We start from the raw sequence: 20672 nt of genomic DNA on the forward strand, positions 1-20672 counted from the left end.
TCACATTTTCACTGGGTTTACTAAATTCAAGTTGAACTCGAATCTTCTCATTCTTTTCCAGCTCTTTAACAACGTCAGCAACTGTTTGAAAACACAAGAAAGGGATCACTAAAAGAGGAGTTGTTAAATAAAAAGATGTAACAACGCTGAAGGAAACTATTATGGATTTAAATCGCAAAGACACAACCCAGCATTAGCTCTCCAACAGTGAAAAGACTACAACCACAACCAAATCCACAGGCAGGGTTTGCTCAGGGCTCAGCAGGCGCTTGCTAACGCAGAGGAACGGTTCCCACCTGCAGCAGCTGAGCTGCAGAGGCAGTGCCCCAGACTCAGGACCAGGAGGCAAGTTCGAGAGGCGTGGGCCTGGGCCGAGGCACTTCGCAGCAAGCCGTGCGGCGTTTGCCGGTAGCTGGCTCTCAGCCGCCTCCTAGGCCTTAGCTCTCATGTCCTCTGTACTAATTCATGGAAAAATGCAGTCTTTTCAAATGCTCTTTGAATCTTACTCTAGCATGCTTCAGCATTACGGTGGCACACAGGCATCTCTTTATATATATATGGTGTATATATATACACATGTATCTTTAAATGGAAGATAAAATAATTACGTGTACTGTTTATCTTATTTTTACTTCCCAGGGCTACCTTCCAAGGCCACACAAAACTGTCTGCAGGCTTATATCCAAAACCCATAGTCCAAAGATGGATTACAACCTACTCTAACGATTAAGTCAGACACCTTAAAAGCATATAAACAGACATAACTGCGTGTTAACATTTTAACTGAAATGACAGCTATGCAGGACCCTGCACAGTTTATTCTCACACTGACTTTTACAAATCTGTTCCTACACTTAATCGTTTTGACAGTGCTACTAGGTAGCAATGGGTATTTATTAAAACATACTTTTGCTAGACAGTAAAGTAAGCAGAGAATAAACTGCTTATTAGGCTGTGAAGGAATAAAACCTATTCAAAACTGGTTTAAGCAAAATCCAGGAATTTGGCAGCTATGCTTCCTCAGAAGTTCAGCTGTTAGTATTATATAGTGACCTTAGGTTCACTGCTACCATCAAAAACGCATCTCCGTGTCTTAAGCGCTAGTTAAATAATTCACCCTTTATAAATAGGTACTGAGCCAGAGCTCAGTAGCAGTTTTGCATTATTCAGGGCAGACTAGCTGTTGCACACTGTAAAAACTCTTCATTTAGCTACCTTGGATGAACAGCCCAGGCAGGGCCTTGGTGCTACTTTGTCACCAGCATCAAAAGGATTCCCTCCCAAGCCGAGTACCTCCCGGCACCCTAAGGGATTAACAGAGAACTGCCTGTACTGCACAGCATCAGTTCCAGCACGCCTGGGGCACACACAGGGCTCTGGTCAAAACACCATCCACGTCTCATGCTAACCTTGCTGCAGCATACCAAATGGCAGCAGCGCAACCCCAACCCCTCGACCCTTCCTTTCTCCTCATCGGGAGCTGCCGTGGTTCCCAACCAGCCCACTCCTCACTTCAAAACTGCTCCGCTCCCGTTTAGCCACCAGACAGCGGCATACCTCCACAACCTACAGCAGCTTTACACCTGTGCCTGCTGCTGGGGGAACTCAGGGAAGGGCTCTGAGAGTATTTAATTAAATTTCCAGGAGTAATATAAATAATATCACGATTGAAATTCTGATACAAGTGCTGTTCTCAGGCTGAAACAACAAACTTCCTAAACTTCTGTCGTTGCTGAAGTCAAACTCAGTCTTAATTGTGTGTGCTGGTTCTCATCCCAGAGACTTCCTGAAGTCCTAGAAAACAATTTTGGAAAGCATTTATGTTTATTTTCGGAAGTGCTTAGGCACAAACTAAGCAGTGACAGTTGGCACCTAAATCACTTAGGCTCTTAACCTTCTTAGTCAAGACAGTTTTAGGAGCAAAATCAAGGAGTATTGGTTGCAAACTCGCTTTTCTCATACACTTGCTCCCACAATCCAAGCCAAGAGCTGACAAGTGACATCAAAATTTCAAAAAGCAGTAGCCTAACGTTTGGCTGCTAAATTCACATTTATGTTCCTCAGTGACTGACTTCGTTTTCCAAAAAGCATCACATCTGGTGGTACTGCCTGTTTAAGAAAGGAGTTGAACACCAAAAACATACTTCGTTTTTTACTGCCATGGTAAAAGTTGTGGATATTCAGCATTTCCAACTGTCTGATCACATATACACATGATATACACACAAACTCCACATGTACATGGAGTTGGCATAAGAGCTTTTAATACTCACTTGAAATAAAAACTTCCCTATACTGTCAAATTTGTGACATGATAACCGACAAACTGACTTTCTACTATGTTTTACTGAGTTCTCTCCCTCAGCCTCCAAGTATTCCTGTTACACATAAGCAACAAATAGCAAATGCAAAGTTTAGCTGTGCATCTGCAGCAGCATGCTGTCTGCCCACAGAGATGCTGAGCCCAGCTGTGCAAGCACGGCTCCTCAGCTCCCTGCGAACTACCCTGCCCGCTCATTCACTTCCCGACAGTCCCACTGCCAGCAAGACCAAAATTTGATCTAGTCCAAACTGGTTTTTGTGTGTACTGAAGGGCTCAGAAGCTTTCAGAATTGTTAACAACTTCCAGAAGAAATGGTGAACTTGTGCTTCAGGACTTAAGTCTCTCTGTAAACATGAAAATTAAAGGGATGAAACTGAGGGTGGGGAACCGGGTTTCTCATCTCACTACTGCTGAAGCGACTAAGACCAGCTCTCACCCAGCAGCAGGACTGACCTATCCTACAGACCTAGCAGACTGCAAGCTACGCCCTGAAATCAGTGCAGAAAATACAAAATCAGCTATCAGAAAATATAGTATCAGAATTTCCAGGACATCACCAGCTGTGCAGTTCCCAGGGGAGTAATACTGGAACATGATCCTGTTAGAAATTCCTTTAATGGGTCTGTTTGCCATAAGATTCTAATCAAATTTTTAAAAATTACTTAACTATCAATCCACGGTCTCTCTCTCGCCCACACATGCCTGTGCATTTGTGCTGTTACTTGTATCCCCTACAGAACTGAACCCAGACATGACAAATGACCCATCTTCTTTAAAGATGCATGTTTTCACCTTGTATGAAAGAGAATGTAACAAGATGAGCCTCGTCCTCTAGCTCATAGATGCTATTCAAAAAATCTAAAAAGTGGCCACAAAACCAGGCAGCCCAAACACCCTACTCGGATCTCATCTTCACTGTTGCAGCCCTTGCATTTTCCAAGCATTACGCCTGCATGTGCAAGCAACAGACTGCTGTTTAAAGGAAGTTTAGATTGCATTCACATTGGAGACTGAAAAAAACATTCCCCTTACCCCATAGGGCTGTTTAATGTTATGCACAGACCAAGATAATTGTGTGATATTGCTGCCAAACACCTAAATTGATATCAACTCCAGCAGAACATTAACATTTTCTTATTAATTCATTCTACACTTACCTATCATCTCTAAAAAGAAATCCACATTTGAAATTAAATCTAATAAAAATATAAGTCTCGGTGTATAGGAGGAAGATAAATTCAGTACAAAAGATAAATTAATGATCCATTCACTTACTGAGAACCTCAGACATCTAATTTTTTTTTTTTACTAAAAGCCTCAGACTTCAATTTGGAGGCACTCATTAAAATGCAGAGTCATTAAAACCACAGAACACTTTTCAGAATGGGGTGAGCAAACCAGGAAGTATCAAAGAATTTCAACATGAATTTATAACCCTACTGGATACTTCCAGAGTATAGCAACATATTTTTGGTCTTCATTACACTTCCTTTTTTTCCTATTAATCTTGATTTATATAAGAGAAATTCTTCCAGCTTCAGTTTTCCCAAATATTCAAACCAGCCTTATTCCTACACTGAGCTAAGAAAAGAAATGCATACAAATAGTTTGCAATGATACCAACACTCCTAGAATTTCTAGCTTACCTGATTTGGGATTTAGAGAATCACACTGAGCATTATACATGTGCACAAATTCTTGGTGTCTTTTAATGAGCTGGTGTCGAGTCCCGCGGGTAGACAGACCATGTTCCTTTAGTTTCTTCTTCAAATCACGATCAGAGAGCAAGTTGTAAACGACTTTAGACAAAGGTTTCCTTTTGTGAGCAGAACTGCAAAAGGAAAAGGAAACGAACTTTTTTTTTAAGTAATACTCCTACGAAGATCAAAATACTGACTTAAAATTTTTACAGGGTATTTTACCCACTCTGGCTAAGAAACACCTGAAAGAATCATTTCAGCCATGACACACAAGCAATTACAGCATATCACAGATGCAACAGCTCTAGGATGCCAGAACACTTTTTCCATCTACCACAGAGAAAATTTCAAATGTGCAGAAAGCATTAGGTCTAGTCTGATTTTCTTTAGGAAATGACACAAACACCACTCACGTAATAAGTACTGCTGCTCAGTTTTTAGTATCTACAGCAAAGGCTTCAGAACCGCCTCAGCAAACTCAGTCTTGCTCATTAGGCTCAAGCCTGCATTCGCTCTGAATTCAAAAGGAAGCGTTTTCAGATTGCTGAAACACAGGGTTTCCACCCAAGTACTGGCCACGTCTCACCTGAATCAATTGGTGAAATTCATAAGCATTAAAATTGGAAGCCAAAACTTGAATTAGGAGATTTTTCAGCTTTCCGGGAAAACGACTTTGAGAAAGATGGTCATATACTTGTGTGCTGGTTTCAGTCAGGATAGAGTTAATTGAAAAGCAGATCTGTAGTTCCCGTCTAACAGATGGGTAGTTTGGTAATACAGAAAATGACATTTAAAAGAATTAATAGTACTCTCAGATGAATAATATCTAAAACCTAAATTTACTCTTTCACACTGCCTTCTGTGAGAAGAACTCAACATTCCTGGCATAGCTGGGGAAAACATCTTAATTCCAGGAAACTGCCAAAGAAAATTCAAGTCCTACTACAACTTTTGTCATTAAAACCAGCAGAGCAGTTTCCTCCTGCACAGATCAGCTCAGTCTTCCCTATATCTCCTGGCAAAATACACTCCAACTAGCCAACAAAGGTACCAAAATCCATCTACTGCCTTACTCATCTTCTTCAATTTAAATAATATATGAGTTTCAGAAGAACAGCGTTTAGTTAGACACTTCTCTTCCTGCAGCTAAATGAAGTTCAGCTGTACTGCTCTGAATTACAGAGAAGTTAACAGCTTTCCATTGTGAAAGGAAAAGACTCATTTGAAAACTGTACTCAGCACTTTCAATTTACCACACAGAGTAAATTTCAAAGTTTTTTTTTAAGAAAAAAGGCAAAAATTGTCATTAATTCATTTACTCTCAATAGTCCCTGAAGCCGGCAAAAAGAGAGATGTATTACTACAATACATTCTTCAGGAAAAGAGGTTATTCAGACTCTTTGGGGAAATATAAAAAATTTTCATTGAATAATTCAATCTTTTGAAAGTCACGACAAAGCTTTGTGTGTATTATAATTCACCAGCAGCATGACCTAAAAGAACGATGACAGCTTTGCGAGTGGACAGCTACATGAAAACAGTTCACAACAGCTAAGAATCTTAATGCTGGTGGGTTTCTTCCCCATCCTTGAGAAATGCAGTGTTCTCTGTGAACAAACACTTACCTGTGTAATTACTCCTGAGCAGGTTTTGGGGACTAAATTATCAGTTCTGCTGAACTACTGCTCAACTGTTAACAGAGTATATACCATGTGATCCTAATTTGAGAATAAACGGAGCTAATATTCCTCAGAGAAGAACTAGAGATGTGCTGTTACTGAAACCTGAAGAACACTGCCCTAAAACAAACACTTTGCCAAAATGCCAGCATTTAACACACAACAGCCAGTCCCCAAAGAGAAGTATTTTGCATGATACTTTCTTAAGATCCAAGCAGTCTAGATAAAATAAGCAAAATTTAAATTCTGTTAGGGACATAGGCTTGACACCAAAGCAAGATCTGTCTTTCATTTCCCCTCACTAAGAACAGAGAAAAGGCTAAAAACATTCCAAATGGAAATTAAAAACGTAACATCAGATTTCAATATTAATTTCTCATTTATTCATCTTCCAAGTCCTTCAGCTTACAGACTGCATTCTAAGCATGACTGAGCAAAATAAGAGCTTTAACACAAAATTACTTCCTAATTCAAGGTTCAGAGGAATTGGAAATACAAGCATGCAGTAAAACCACATGCAGTACAAGTCCCTCAGTCTTCTTAAGTCTAATCAGCTAGAAATAATAATGGCCTAAATTTATGCTAGTAAGTAAAACAAACCGAAATCTACACTCCTGATGTGAATGTGGCGACCGTGACAAATTCTAGGGCGGAGGCGTAAAGTCAAAGGCATGTATTAATCTTACGGAAATTGAGATCTTAAAGAAACAACCTTGACTGGGGCAACTTGAAAAGAACCCCAGTGAGCAGAGTAAGGTGCAATTTTTATTTTTTAACTTGACAGCTAGTGAAGCCATTGTCTTGAACTGAGGGAAGCAATTCATTCACCAAGTGAAAAATGGGAATAAATGTTATCTGAATAGAATTTTAATGCTAGTGAGCAGAAACGTGTCGAGAAAAACACACAAAGTTTTAGTCCCTGTGTTAAATTATTTAAAACACTGTCCAGTGGTTTCCTTCCACTAAAAGCCAAAAAGTAATTCTGCTGGTGATCTGCACGCTTTCTTGAGAGGGGAAAATCACCACTATTGTATTTTTCCAGTGATTTTGGTGATCTGTACAGCAGGTAACCAAGAAACAAACACAATCCACTCTATTATAACCCATCAACCAATATTTCTTATTTCAGCAGTGCAGGAAGATGGTTACATGCAAACAAAAGTTCTTAAAGTTGTACCTTACCTTCTGAGGCTGTCCTTCTTTTCTTCTCTTGTCAAACAGCTATCCAGGTGTTTGTTTATATATTGCTCTGGAATAGCAACCTCACAAACAGGACAACCAACTGAAAGCCAGGGAGAAGGAATTTACTAGCATGTATATTACAGTAAAGAGCAAATGTTTTCATTCAAAAACTAATTGTTGATTGAAGAAAATGAAAATCCAGAATTCCTGATTTCTATTTTAAAAAGATCTGGCATGTCTATCCAGAATCTTCCTTTTTTTTGCCCTCACTTTCATTCCAGGACGTTTATTTCCCTCTCTAAGTAATATCAGGGTGGCTCTGCTCTTCCCTGCAATCAGATGGAATGAAAGATCTAAAAAAAAAAAAAAAAAAAATCTAGAATAACATACAGAAAATAACTACACAGAAATCTAGGGGCTAATATAAGCAAAAGCGTATTTCCTTGGTTATGTCTTTCACTTTTGCAGTATTTCACTCCTAAACAAAGGAAGCTGCTTAATTTTGATAAAGCAGTATAGCACAAACTTTAATCATAAAGTTAATGTTCCCAACATAACATAATGTTGCCAATCTATGGCTCTCAGTGACTGTCAACAAAAGAGTTAACCTCACAGGAATCCTATGATCCAGCCATGCTTCACACTGATTTCTTGGTACAGATAACTAGATTTTGTGAGTTGGGCTCAGCGGCTCACAAATGCCCTATAGCATGATTCCACCCAACTCAGAATGCTTCTTGCATCAGATTTTCAAGAAGCACTTTAAACATCCTTAAAGGCAGTCAACACAGACTTAAAATATTGGTCTTTAGCAATCATGTTAAATCAAAACCGAGAGGCTAACTTTAATTGAATGGTATGAGTATTATTTTTCACAGGTGGTTTTTTATTTTGTCTTTTAAACCATTATCGACCTCCTTCATATAAAAAACCACCTATGAAAAATGCTGTGAAAGGTTGTGGAAATGAGAGGGTTATCTGGCAACACTGCTTTGCAGTTCCTGACTCCCAAGACATTGCTTTCTAGCCAAAGGGTTTGGGTTGGTTTTTCTTTTTTTAAAAGGAAAGAAAAAAAAAGTTGAGACCGCAATACTAACACAATAGTCCTGAGCAGTCTACGATTGTATTTGAAGTTAACATTTCTATTCTTCACACAGGAACAAATAATACTTACTAAAACCACTTCAGCTTTGCCTCATTTCAAGTCTTGCATTTATACTGTTTGACCTACTACTTTGCATTTGTGGAAATAATTCCTATATAATCCATGCTCGAGGATTTAATAAGGTCATAAAACGGTAAGCAAGTGAAAATTTCACTTGATGGAGGATAAACGAGTGGTTAAATTTCAAGAGTTTTAAATTACCAATGCAAGCATGTCTGATGCAAAAAAACAGGAAATGCAACGTCTGGGTAAGCTGATGTCATTTCCATATGGCTACTTTTCTGGCTGTATCACATCCTTAAGCAGTATTTACCCAGCTAATGAACAAATATGAACTCCAGAATTCCAGCTGAATAAATGCTTAAACAAAAGAACAGATAAATATGAACTAACAATTAGTGTTGTATTCCTACATGGTCTATTATTTTAATTTAAGCTTTTAACTGAGTCAATAGGATAGCCACCATCATGTCAAAACTGAGAGGATTCTGTCATTTTATTGTAGGAGACTAATTTACTTTGAAGCATGGAAATGCTTGTTTATAATAATCTAAATAATATAGAATTACAGAAGAATAAAGCAGATTACTTTCTTCTGGAGAGTGTATGAATAGGAGCATTAACAAAACTGAAACCAAGATCATTTTGATTGTGGGTGTACTCCTCAAACAACAAACATATTATAAAATACCTTGCTTCTGGTTACTTCAGGGTATGAGAGAAGAATGAATGTTGATATTGTCTGTCTAATCATTAAGGGGAAGGAGAGGAGAAAATGACTTCATTTTTTACTAAGTCTGTTGTGCAACTATTGTTTTTTAGAGTTGTTACTCAAAGCAAAGGAATCTGTAAGCGTTGAACTCCACTTAATTACTTGGCATCAGCCCAAACTTCCTCATCAAGAACATGCTCGCAGCTGAGCCACCCCACAGCAGCAGTAATCGGCACGAAGCACAGCCCAGTTAAACGGGAGGGATCTGAACAGGCCAGTGCAGATCCGAACAAAGCAGGGAAGAGCGATGAATGCCACGTACTGAATGTACTCCAGCGCACACAGCCAACCACAACCACAGCCCTGGGGGAGAGAACGGGACAACAGTAAAAATTAAGCATCTCACCTTTCTTGACTGCTTTTACCACAGACGTAGAAGGCTTTTCATGACTTTTGATGCACTCGGGGCTCTCTCCTGATCCCACTTCGTTGTCTTTACCATCAGCCTGTGCAGAACTGCTATAACAGTTATGGTGTTCCTCGGTTTTGAAAGTCTTCTGATCCGTTCCTGCCAGGCCTTCTGTCAATGTGCAAACACTCTCCTTTCTCAAGAAACTGTCAATCATTGGCAACTCTTCTTTCAAAACTGGCCGAGAAGCAGGACTCCTAACATGGCTTTTGCCAGCTGAATGCCTGCTACAGGCCAATGGAGATGAAATCAGTGGAGTATCCAAGACCAACTGGAACAGCTGTTTTCTAGAAGCACCCAGAAGACAAGATGCAGTTAGCTACATTGAACAGCATTAGCTTTTGAGAAGAAATCAAAACAAAACCAGATGCAGCTTTTCCTCCATTCCTTCCTCTTTCTCCCCCTTGCAGCACCTGGGAATTGGCTACCCCACGCAAACCAGGAGCAGGAGCACACCAGCTGAGTCTCACCATGCTCTACAGAATCAAACAATTATCTTCCTGATTTTCCAACAAAATAAATTACATTTTCCAAATGTAATAAAATGCCTCTCAAAACATCACACGGACCACAGTAAAGAACAAAAGGTTTTCTCCCTTATCTGAAGACGGCAGATGGCCACTTTCAAGTCAGAGTACTTCAAGCACTGTACCCGCTGCGACAGAGGTTCCTCAAACCAAAAAGCTTAGCAGAAAGTGTTGCCATATTCCTTCTGTCCCTCCTTACTGCAGGTTTCCTTAGCAGCTGCTCACTGCCCACCCAGCTGAACAGAACCCCACCAAGAGATAACTGCACGCTTGCCAGCTCTTGAGATTTAGTGTCAGCTAACCCAAACTACTGCTGTCACGTTTCGCTGATGATCAGCCAAAGAACACAAACCCTCCATAAACACAAGTCTCCTTGAAAAGACATAAACTTGTATTTTATCAGTAGGAACACAGTAGCAGCAGAAGGCTTGTTCTCCCGTCTGTCTTGTTAGTACCATTAGGTTTGAGGTAGTATGAAGAATTATGAAGTCACAGTTGTCCTAACTCAGGCAATTGCAAAAATCTTAAAGACATGTTTTATATCTACACCCACCCCGGGGAGTTTTGCAGAATCCCATTCATTTTACCATGTATTTTATACAGCTCGGTCTAAGACAAATTAAGCCAGAGACTGCATTCTTGGCAGGAAGACGGCATAGCAACACAGCTGGCGAGACTGCCCGCATACCTTGTGGTTCACTTTCACCCCAGTATCATCACAGGTGGAGGAAAGGCTTTCCCAACCAACATCAATGATGGACAAACCACAGGTCCTACACTTACTCACTACTTTGACAAGTCCTTCACATCCTGAGGGTCACATAAAAGTTCATATCATCCAACCAAAACCAGCCAGCAGAAGTACACATGCAGTCATTAACCTATTCCTCTAGTTCACTGCTCCCTCATCCCTTGGTATCCTGCACACCATTCACTTGAGCTCTCCAAGAGCGCAGCTGCCCAGATGTTTGTTAGCTTTCTCCCTGACTTGCTGCTACCCTCAGCGCCACCACCTGTCAAGCCCAGCCTGCTGCATCCCCAGAAGTCCTACCCTACAAAATAGGCAATTCCAAAAAAAATTCTACCACCTACAAGCTCTGACAAACTGGGACAGCTTACAAAAATGAAAGGAAAAATCTTAAGGGAAACTAATTATCTCTCTAAGGATGAGTCCAGGAGATGGGTTCACCTCTTACATATACGCTGTCCCCACTTGCTCAGTGGGGTAGGGAGAACCTCCCCTTCACTGCTCTTTATAGCAGGATAACACAAGAGGGAGGGACGGGAACAGGGATAGCTTCTGAGGATGCTGAGGAGTCGAAGAGCTCTGACACCAAAATGCACAGCACACCTCACATGCCCCTGTGCCTCCACATCCCCGGTCCATGCTGTGCTGAAAAGAGGTCAGCATTGGGTAACTACTTGGAAAACTTCTCAGTCCTATAAAGATTTTTCACGTCTGAGAAGGACAGCTAATGAAAAGCTGATGTATATATCAACTCGGTTTTAAAAGATACGCAAGTCACTGGGTGACCCCACAATTATACTAGTTTAAACTAGGTTCCTGGTGAGCAACCAGCACAACCAGCTCAGCACACGGAACGCTCTGCACTGGGTATATTCAAGTCAGATTCACAAGCCTGATTTGGAGCTTAAATTTCCTGGATTACTGGATATAATGACCACATCTGCCAGTGGCAATTCACATCTGTCCCCAAGACACACTGACTTCCTGCTGCACAAACAAGTGCAATTAAGTGTGGCAGCAAAACTATGTTTTTCTGTCTGCTTATGCCTAGATATGGACTGGAAGTTTTTAAGGAGGTTAATTCCTCGGCTGACATGGACACAGAGTGGTCTAGCTACTGCTGGCCTAGGGTCAGCTTCACGGGGAACTCTGGGAGCCAGTTAATGGGAACATAAACAGCGTGCCTTGGCGCAGCCCTGTCCTGCTCCTGCTTCACCTTTGCTGTTTACACGGGGTATATTTCATCAGGAAGGTCTGACGGTGTATCACTGCTCCACACGGCCATTAGCAGCAATAACTGGCAGACAAAGTATCCCATTTTACTGCTGATAAAGGCACAGTATTCTTCAACTTAGAGGTAAACTATGGGCTCAGAAGACTTGTCACGCCACAGATGGTTATATTGCACAGACAGGTTCAAAAGCAAACAAATTAGCTGCCTTTTATTACTAATACACTTGGGCAAGATTTCACCCTCAAAAGGATGCAGCTGCATGTTCAAAGATACACTTTTTAATTTTCTTTTTCCCCCTTTTTGAATAAGGAATTTATCTTTTGGTTATGTAAGAAAAAAGTCTCTTTCTTCAGCCTCCCCCAGGTTTTCATACAGGCAGCCTACCATTAAAGTAGCTAATCAAAGTCAACACAGTCTCCTCATATGATTCTTTTGGCTGTTAAGCAGCCGTTTTTACACAAAAGTCTGGCATCCTATGCTACAGCAAGCTAAATTCTGCATGGCTCAGAAAACAAAGCAAATCCATAAATGCAATCATTTGGAATCCTATCACAGTTCAATCTTCCCATATAATAAAGAACGATACAGCCCCAAAAGACAAAAATATCTGAACAATTAGCCAGTTGCCTAGGTTCACTGTCTTCATCTAGAGAACATAAGTGATGTCCCTCATCTTTTCAGTGTATTTACTATTGCTTTTGAGAGCTCTGCTTCTTGTCAAAGTAACAAATTCTACTATTTGTAACTGTGAATTATGTCTGTTTATTTTTACACAATACATATTCACTACCTAAAATACATTTCCCTATATGTCCACACTAACTGACAGCACTCCTAGAACTCAAACTTCACCATCAGTTTCTGTTTTCACCGGACTTAGAGTGATTCATACATCTTCTTCACAGCATTTCATTCTCAGGAAGTATCACAGTAGTACAGCTTATAGTACCCCCAATTCTCTGAAGCAGAGACTTCAGTAGTTGGATCTGTCCCTCAGGAAGGCTACCAGGCCAAAACGCAACTGTGCAGGTGGGCCTGGAGCCGAGATGGACTGCAAACCCAAGCAAGGGGACTTGAGCAATTTCCCGTGGAGGAAGGCAGCTGGTGGCCAGCAGAAGCAAGGGCAGACACAGCAAAAGGCTCAGCTGTGTGTCTGTTCAGCAGTGTGAAGCTCAGCATTCTTGCAACAAGCCCTGTATGAAAGGATAGCCTATCGACCTCGGGAGACTTGCTCCAGAGCTGACAAGAGACTTCCCAAATACAAGAGCATCTCACTTCAAATGCAACTTGTTAATACTTGCATGAAGGCAGCTGGTATAGAGAAATCTTCTGAACCAAAATTTTGGATTCTGTAACAACAGTTGTCTCAATAAAACAGGGTCTGATATAAAACAGAGGGAAACTGGAAAAACAAAACAAAAATCAAAACCTATCCTAATAGTAAGTTGGTAATAAAGGTTACTTGAATTACACCATTGGTCTACAAATAATTACATGGAGTTTTTCCTCGTATTAAAGGATCAAGACTTAGGAATAGACTTTCCAAAGGCACTTTCTGATTTTGGCACAGAATCAATGGAAAGAACACTAGGATGAAGATACAAAAACTTGGTTGCCAAAACACACATGAAATCTCCATGTGTCCTTTTTTTCTTTTTTCGGTGGGAAAATACACAAAGTGCTAGTACTACATTCAAAAGAGGAGAGAAAAGTCCCAGCCTGGATTTTCCCAGAACACAGTATTTTGGGACTGCTGAGCAGCGTTGCTGGCTGTGTGATGACATCTACTGGCCCTGCCAAACTGGCACCCTGCCAACCAGCACCCGAAACCCAGGTGCCCCGGAGATGGAAGAGACGAGAAAACTGCAGGCACTCCCCACACAGCCCTGGGCTATCTATCCGACAGGGAGCGTTATCAACTGCCACTCCCCTCCCCCAGCGCCAAAGCAAATTAGTCGAATTTGTCATTATTTGTAGGAATTCTGGAGTGATTTGGACAAGCACAACTCCTGGAATATTCATCTGTTACTCATGAGACAGCAGTCAAGAGAGAGCATACAGTTCACGGAGACGCCCACCACCTACCATCACCAGACCAGCCAGCTCACCTAGAAACCAATCCTACTGGTAAACCTCAGCACAACACCATTTTCAAAAAGCTCTGTGTTTTGCATGCCGTTTTCAACGTTATCTATAATTTGGTGTACAGAATTTAACACAGACTATCAGCTCCGAAAGGTTTTAGCAGATAAAATGTTACCTTCCTGGCACAACAGCACTAAATGCGTCACAGCTGACAAACCTCAGTTTAAGAGCACAAGCAGCACCTTTTAAAAGCTGAAAGATGAATCAACAAGATGAGTCCTAATGTGCACTGTTATAACCACTACCCAAATCCTCCTCTGAGACCCATTCTCTTCAATCGCTGGCTGGGCTTGGGACAGGGAGTTAAGCTTCCTTTAGTTTAATTAAAATTGGATGGTCATTTTAATAGGCTGTATACAGCATACTCCTGCCAGGCATGTTTTAATAAATAATTTCAAGATATTTATACTGTTTCTTCTTCAGATCTGCAAAAAAGACATGCAAAAAAAATGTCAGTGTCCTCCTTCACCGAGATCCTGGTTCCCATTTTATGGTCCTTTTACTTCTCCCCTGCCAAAGCAGCAATGAAATGGAGCAAGCAGGTGGGAATCTAGTGCTTCTACATAAATTCCAGGGAAGAAATGGGGCTGTGAATCTTCCTAGGAACAGCTCATCCAGGATAGTCCTAACTGTACTAAAGGACAATTTCTCTCCTTGAAATTCCTTCTGCAACCCTCTTGGAAGTTTAATCAGTGTATTAAATGGCAGTACCTGCTCCCTCAAGTGCTCAGAGTGGATGTGTTTCTTCCTCTGACTCACTAGCTGTCAAGTAACACTGATTAGGAAACAAAGAATAAACTTGAAGTTAAAGGCATATTTTTCTTCCCTTTGTATGAAAAAAGCACAGATCGTTTTCAGCAAGGACTAGTGTTTTACTGATGCAAGTAGAAAATTTAACAATAGAAATTAGAATTGTAAGTGATGCAGAAACTGACAATTTTCATCAAAATGATTATTAGAGGACAATGAAATTAGTTTCAAAACAACCCCAAAACCTTACACTTAACATTTTTTGAAGCCACTGGCCTCACTGCAACTGATTGTTCACAAAGGAAAGATGGCACACGCAGCACTCCCCGACTTGCCCTCCTGAACTGGCCAGAGTGATAAATTCTGCCTGCAAAGCACAGCCCAAGCAGCACAGAGAAAGCTGAGCAAAGGTTGCGCTCACCCTGACAGGAGCTTACGGCATAACCAATCGGAGCAATACACTCCTGTAGCTCCTTCCCTGCTCAGCATCCTTGTGCGCACCTGAACACAAGGGCAGGGCAGTGCGAGCTCAGACCTACTAAAGCCAGTTCAAAACTGCCCCTCTACCCTGTCACAGAACACACAGGGAGGAAGCAGGACTCCCAAGACAACACTCGGAGCACAAATGATCATGGAGGCTCTAATTCTGCAAACACCTGCATGCGAGCTAAGCGCTGAGCAGAGGTATAAATGGACTCAGCACCCAGGTCTATTTAGAATGATTTCCATTCCGTGCACACACCGACCTTGGAGCGCAGCTTTTATTTGGCTAAGTACTACCAACATTAACATTTTCTTTCCAAATAAGAAATGGGTTTGAATTTTGTGAAACAGATTTAAGGCCTAATTTTCACAAACACTGAACTACCCGAGGCTCAAAGTCAGGTCAAGATGGGATTGAAGAGCTTAGAGCATTTCAAAAAACCAATCCCTGGACATTGGATTTGGTTTTTGGAGGGCCAAAAGGAAAACAAAGAAGATGGGAAAGGAGGGGAGACGCAGAATATTTGTCCTGTACCAACACTGCTTGGGCAGAAACCAACAGTGCTTTTGTGCTTTAATGATATTCGTATCACGTAGCACTCTCCAGGCAAGTGGTGTTCCCCTCAAACTCAGGACCACCTGCCGAGCAAATGCAATCCCAGGCTGACAGAAGCACAGATGCAGGGCGACCAGAATCTGAAGCGACACAAGATTTACTCCCTGTCTATAGTCCTCTTATTACTCCACCTTATTAAAGCAGTGATGTTCACAAGCCATTTTGTTGGGCGTTTCTTACCAAGATCCATAAAGGAGCTTGAACCGTCCCTCTCCCACCTCACCCGGCGCAGAACAGGACACTCCAGTTTTTGTTTTATTGATGCTAACTTTATGCTGAAAAACTGATCGAACTCCAAGTCACAAAAGGAAAGATTATTAAACTACTCTGGTAAGATTTATACTGATCCATTAAAGCAGTCCAAAAAAATTACTGTTTAAGATTCAATATCATAATGGATCCAAGTCAGCACTACTTGTTCCCTACAAAATTAGACATTACCAAAAAAAATAGTAATCCATCTATCACTGGGAAACATGAACGACAGAGTTCAAGTTAAAATAATGGAACTGTAGAATTTCAGTTCTTCAAATAAAATCAGTTCAATCTAATAGTGGTCATACAGAGATCAGATCTTCACCACACAGAAACCCTCTGAAGAAACAACACAACAAACTGAACTATGTTTCCTGTCACTTACAAAGCCAAGTATCACTGACTTCAAGCTCCAAGTTCACGTCAGAGAAAAAAAATGCTCGTGTAATTGTCTCCCATAGACATAGGACACCTACAAAATACTTAGAAGCAGCTCCGTGACTTGCTAACCAAGAGGAAACCGACAGCGAATACAAGAAATCTCACACACCTAAGGGGTAAGAGTTTACCAAGTCATGCTTATTCCGTCGTTCCTGTTTTTCAAAGGGAGGAGAAGATCAACAATTAATGAAAAACTAACAGAAAAGCAGCTAAGAAGTCCAGATGAAAGCACAGTTTTCCATTATTTTTCTTATCCAAGAAAACTCCCATTTGTGATCCCTCGGTACCTCCATTTCTCCCATCCAATGACATCATCAAGAGATGATCATCATTCTCTTGCAAGTTGACCATTACCACTTCCGTTCCAAATTACCCCTGCACACATAGGAAGGCTCTTAGAAGAGAATCTTTATTACCACTATTCTCCCTATAGAATCCTGACACATCTGCTTGACTTCCTACACATTGTAAGAGACTAACTTACACAGCAGCTAACCAGAAGCAAAACCAAAATAAGCTTACTCGACCCAAACACATCACCTGCCCGAACAGCAACCCCCAGCCAGAAAACTGTAGGATTTTTCCAAAAGCATAAACATTCATCTCTGACAACATTTCTGTGACACCACCATTCTTATGCTCAGTCCTCACACTGCTCCTCTACAAGGACTCCTGGCCTGGTCACAAGTAAGTCACACTTGTCCTTCCAGCTGCCAAAAGCAGAGATAGCATTCATAATATCACAGGATACCTTGCAGAATTAAAGCTCTTCACTAGTTCATCTAATGTCCGGTTATTTTTCAGGTCAGATTCTGACACTGCCTATTAAAAAAAAGAAAGAAAAGGAGAAAATCAAACAAACAAACAAAAAGATTCAAATGTAGTGAAAACAACAAGTACCCAAAAAACGTTCAAGTGATCAATAATTCATTTTTTGGATCTACACTTCAACCACTCCCACTAAATTGCTATGCAAATGAAGATGCATAAAAGTGTAAGCATTTTTTTCCCCGAAAAATATCCCAAACCAAAGTAACTGCTGGAGAGCAGTACATCTGGGAAATTATAGGTAATAGATAAAAATTAAGCATAAAGCTAAAGCAACAAAATCCAGTGTACCCAGTCTCCAACAATGCTTTATTGTAGCTTGGTTCTAATTTTGAAAACCAAACCAAGGATCCATGAGTGTGATAAGAATCTTAAGCAACAAAGAAAACTGTTGCAGTTAATGTTTTGAGTGATTATGGAATGAAAATATGAATGATGAGAAGGCTTTGTCCATTCAATTCATTCTTTTTAAACAATTTCTGACTTTTATCTCTCTGGCTGTCTGTCTCTGTTGCTCTTTTTGTTAGTCTTGCTCATATCAATACCTGTGAATTTTAAGAAGGAAGTACTAAAATGGACTCCCCAGAAATACACAGCAGGTAGCCTACCCTTGTTTGAACGTTTAAAAACTGTCAAAACCACAAATTGATCCGTTTTCCAATCTTGAAAAGTCTAGTCTGGTTCATGTTTTAGAAACACAGAAGAAAATTACTCCTATTTTGCCAATATTCCTGAAGTGCCATTCATTGTTTTCAGGCAGCTTACCATTTCTAGGAGTTCAATACAGCCCGATTGGCTTAAGATGAAAAGTTAGATTAAGGCCTAAAATAAATTGCATTCTGTGTTCTTTAATCAAAGGCAGCCTTCAAGTCAGACCATAATAATCACCCACCTGCAGAGCAGGCCGAACCTGCCACTAGCGCTTTTCACGTTTAACCTAATTCTCACAGCAAACACCTCCTCTCTCTGGTATATAACAGCCATCTCCTCCCAAAAAAGGCTACCCAGTAGAGTCAGTGAGTTTTCGGTCTAGGGGGTCTGTGGACACTTCCACAGACTGCTTGAAAGATGAAGTGAGGCCACTCAATCACAGAAAAGTTAAATGCTTAAATTTCAGCACTCATCTCTGAAATGACTGTTGATTTTAACAAATTAGGAGGCGACGTGAGACATTTCGTGACAGACTGTATACACAGCTCTGCGCCAAACCCAGGTTTGATGCTCCGTCTAACTCCGCCTATGCTGACAGATGAGCGGCTCTGAAACAGAATTCCTACTGTAAGCACCACACTTGGCCCAAAGAGCTGCTCACCAAACGGGAAGGTGGTAATGTATGACCAGAATTAATTACTTTACACAGTCCGAAGGGAAAAGGTCCTGAGATTTGACAAAAAAAATAAACAAAAAAACAAGCTGAGGAAGAGAAAAGCACTTACCACACAGCATGTTGGACACTGAGTTTTGTAGGACAAAAACTTGCGTATACAAAGGGAACAATCTGGAAAAAGGAAAGATGTAATTTCTAAACAGGCATTCTTCCAAATGCAGTTCAACATTCTTAATGGGTTATTTTCTTTTTGTACAATACACGCAAACTATTCCACAACACACCAAGGTTGAAAACACACAATTTTTCCATAGAATTAAGATTACCGTTACAGGGAAAAAAAAAAAAATATCTGTATTGTATGCATCTTCCAACATTTAATCTCAGTCCCTGTGTCAAAAGCAGATGTTGATTTATTGTTGAAAACTTAGGCTTGCTGCAATTTGCAGAGGAAAATTAAATGTGTGTTCTGTTGAAAAAAAGGAGACAGACTCTCTTCATAGCTAACAGCCTCTGAGCTCAGCTGTGCCACAGGCAGGCTGTAACACCAGCTACTCCAGAGAATGTCCAGTGGGCCCCACCATAAATATGCTGTTTTCAATAGTGGTAAGTTTTGCCAAGCTAAACTAAATTTCATTGCCAAACTACACTGTCTTCCTTCATGGAAGGAACAGGAAGTGCTATAGTTTCTGAACAAAACAATTATAAGCATTTATTTTAACGTGAGAAAAGGCAATGCACTTTCCCCTAATCTGACTTTTGGTAAACCACTTTGCTACCGTGTTCCAGCGGATATCAGCCTGAGGCAGACAGAGCTGCATGGAAAATTTTAGCTCATAACACTTAATGCAGAGCTCTATGGCAGAGGGCATTTTGATCCGCCCTCAAGATGTTGTGAAAGATATTTAAATGAAGAATTGTAGGAATAGGTGGCGTTAAATGCATTAATACAGGCGTCGTGTTTGTGCTGTCAGAAGGGCACAAACGTAACTGCTCAAGGAAAGGTTGCTGGCTGCTCCACAGCTTCCATCCAAAGGCACGCCTCTGCAATGCCTCGCAGGAAAACGTCACTGCTGGCTGAGCCACGGGTAGAAGAGCTACACGTTTTGTAGAGGAACTAAAGGATCAGTAGTCTCTGTGTTACATACTAGAAAACAATCAATGGTCAAATGATGACTTGTCTCTGAAAGTCTAAAGGAGACAATGTTTCATGAGGATATTTTTCAACAGTTGTCTATCACTGATAAGGCACAAGAGAATTTTGCCAGCCCGTAAGGCTCACAAGGTCATTCTCCAGTCCTGTGTTTCCTGGGAAAGAGGTATGAAGACCAAACCATTCCCTCAAGATTTCTGCACAGCACCTTTGGCCTCACTCGTTTGTCTTAAACTGTCAACTGAACGGCACGTCAGGCTTAAATGGAGTCACAGGGACAAGACACGCATCACAGCCACCCCCGTAATCCTTGAAACGTATGGGAAGGTGCACTTACATGAAATACGTTAATTCTGAATTCCACAAAGCCACAGGATATAGGGAACAACGTCACTGCCCCTTTACTGACTTGCCACAAATGCCCCATTTACCTTGGCCCATTGTCTTGAGCGATTTTAATTAAAATCGCCGTTTCTGTGCAATTTTTATTAAAACTCGAGTAAATTTAAACTGCAACCAACAAACCAATAGCGATATATGAAGTGATTGTCCATAAAATACGTTAATCACAGGACAGGAGGCACAGATTTACGATGACAAGGAAGTAATGGTTTCGTGATGAACCCTGTGAACTCAGTCTCACGTACTGACTTTGTGAGTACAAGCATGGGATGAGTCCCAGCAGAGCAAGCAACGCACAGGCGGTCAGCGTGAGAAGTGACCGCGCTCCTCAGGCCGTACTTACAGTTGTGCGAACACTGCGGGATGACCATGGCAATGCTGAAGTAATCAAAGCAAATCCCACAGCGCAGCAAGTCATCCACCGCCTGCAATGGAAAACCCAGGTCACCCAAGAGCTCGCGGCGGGGTGTCCTACGCGAAGGCGCATTTCCACCCACAGAGCCTTGCGCTGTATGTCCTCGCCAGACCGAGGG

The 20672-nt window shown here is 41.1% G+C and overlaps 1 protein-coding gene across 1 annotated transcript in view; it reads right to left on the bottom strand.

The window, feature by feature from the left end:
- Positions 1 to 20510, bottom strand: part of RAD18 (RAD18 E3 ubiquitin protein ligase) — a 53601-nt gene extending 33091 nt beyond the window's left edge. The window contains exons 1-7 of the mRNA XM_010157835.1: positions 20483 to 20510; positions 18694 to 18755; positions 17181 to 17251; positions 9168 to 9517; positions 6885 to 6984; positions 3970 to 4154; positions 5 to 81 (exon numbers count right to left, since the gene is read on the bottom strand). Coding sequence (XP_010156137.1) covers positions 5 to 81; positions 3970 to 4154; positions 6885 to 6984; positions 9168 to 9517; positions 17181 to 17251; positions 18694 to 18755; positions 20483 to 20510 — 873 coding nt within the window. The remainder of the gene's footprint in view (positions 1 to 4; positions 82 to 3969; positions 4155 to 6884; positions 6985 to 9167; positions 9518 to 17180; positions 17252 to 18693; positions 18756 to 20482) is intronic.
- Positions 20511 to 20672: the final 162 nt, after the last annotated feature.

Source organism: Eurypyga helias, unplaced genomic scaffold (assembly GCF_000690775.1).
Source record: "Eurypyga helias isolate BGI_N326 unplaced genomic scaffold, ASM69077v1 scaffold4998, whole genome shotgun sequence".
Classification (NCBI taxonomy): Eukaryota; Metazoa; Chordata; class Aves; order Eurypygiformes; family Eurypygidae; genus Eurypyga; species Eurypyga helias.